Here is a 1,397-nt window from a genome sequence, read left to right on the forward strand (position 1 = left end):
GGTCTAGGTGGGACAGAATCGATCATGGTATCTGAAAAACCACCACGGTGTTCAATGCACTTGAGTAGGATCAGTGTCAGCAACATTAGTTTGATCCTTACTTAATTGATACTCCTCAGTCGTTTTGCCAGAAGGGGCTAAATCTCTAATGGATACAGTACTTTCACGTCCATCTGGGTACTGTACCCTCGCGTGGTTAGGGTTAGTTTGTACCAATTGGGCTTCATCTACTAACGGATCATACTTATTGTGTACATGTCGTTTAACAAACACTTTGTCAGTTCCTTGCATTAACCAAGAAGGAACGGAAAGACTACACATAGAACGTCTAGGAAATTTAAAGAATCTCTTATGTGGGGTCTCATTAGTTGCCACGCATAATAATGAATGTTGCGAATATAAAACTTCTGGAAGCACGACTTCCCTTTGAGAAACTGGTAAATTTCGGCTACGTAAGGCCAATTTAATGGAATTCCATATTACTCCATTATACCTTTCACATTGAGCATTTCCACGAGGATTTTACACGGTAGAATGAGTAATCGCTATTCCCCTATCATACAGAAATTGTTAAGTTCTTTGGATGCAAAACATTTAGCATTTCCACTATGAATAACAGCAGGAAATCCGAAAAGACTAAACAAAACCTTCAAATTACTAATAACGGAATGACCACTAGTATTAGTACATGGAAAAATAAACGAAAAACGTGAATACTCATCCACAACAGTTAAAAAATAATGGTTCTTTGACACTGAAGGTAGGGGTCCTTTAAAAGACACTGAAGGTAGGGGTCCTTTAAAATCAAGATTCAATCTTTCAAAAGCTTGAGTAGATTTAATTCCTGAGGAAACAGAGGTTTTAGTAAAGCGAGGCTTCACTTCACAACATATTACACAATTGTTAGTTATACGCTTTACATCATCTACAGAGTAAGGTAAATTCTTAACTTTAATATAATGAAACAATCGTGTGATCCGAGGATGACACAGCGCTGCATGAATACGATAGAGTTCTTTATCAGTCGTAGCTGCGCAATAAGTACGCGATAAAGCATCAGATGCAACATTAAACTTGCCTTGGCGGTAAATGATATCAAATTGATACTGGGCTAGTTCGATCCGCCAACGCATTATCTTTTCGTTTTTAGGTTTACTGCGCTTTTGACAATTAAACATAAAAGTCACACTGTTTTGATCAGTTATTAGTGTGAAGTTACGTCCAAGAAGAAAATGAGACCGTTTTCTCACAGTTTCTACAATCGCTGTCGCCTCTTTTTCAATACAAGAATAACGACGCTCATTTGGGTTGAGGGTTCTTGTTTTTACCCCTCTGCAAAGGAATTTTATTTAATTCTTTCGCAGGAAGGGCTAGTTCGACGAGTCGTGTTCTGTCCT

General features: G+C 38.2%; 1 protein-coding gene across 1 annotated transcript; it reads right to left on the minus strand.

Moving 5' to 3' along the window:
* Positions 1 to 545: 545 nt before the first annotated feature.
* Positions 546 to 1,178, minus strand: LOC115222664. The gene has a single exon (XM_029792983.1). It carries the CDS (start codon positions 1,176 to 1,178, stop codon positions 546 to 548), a length of 633 nt encoding a protein of 210 aa, XP_029648843.1.
* Positions 1,179 to 1,397: the final 219 nt, after the last annotated feature.

This window comes from Octopus sinensis, linkage group LG20, assembly GCF_006345805.1.
Source record: "Octopus sinensis linkage group LG20, ASM634580v1, whole genome shotgun sequence".
Taxonomy (NCBI): Eukaryota; Metazoa; Mollusca; class Cephalopoda; order Octopoda; family Octopodidae; genus Octopus; species Octopus sinensis.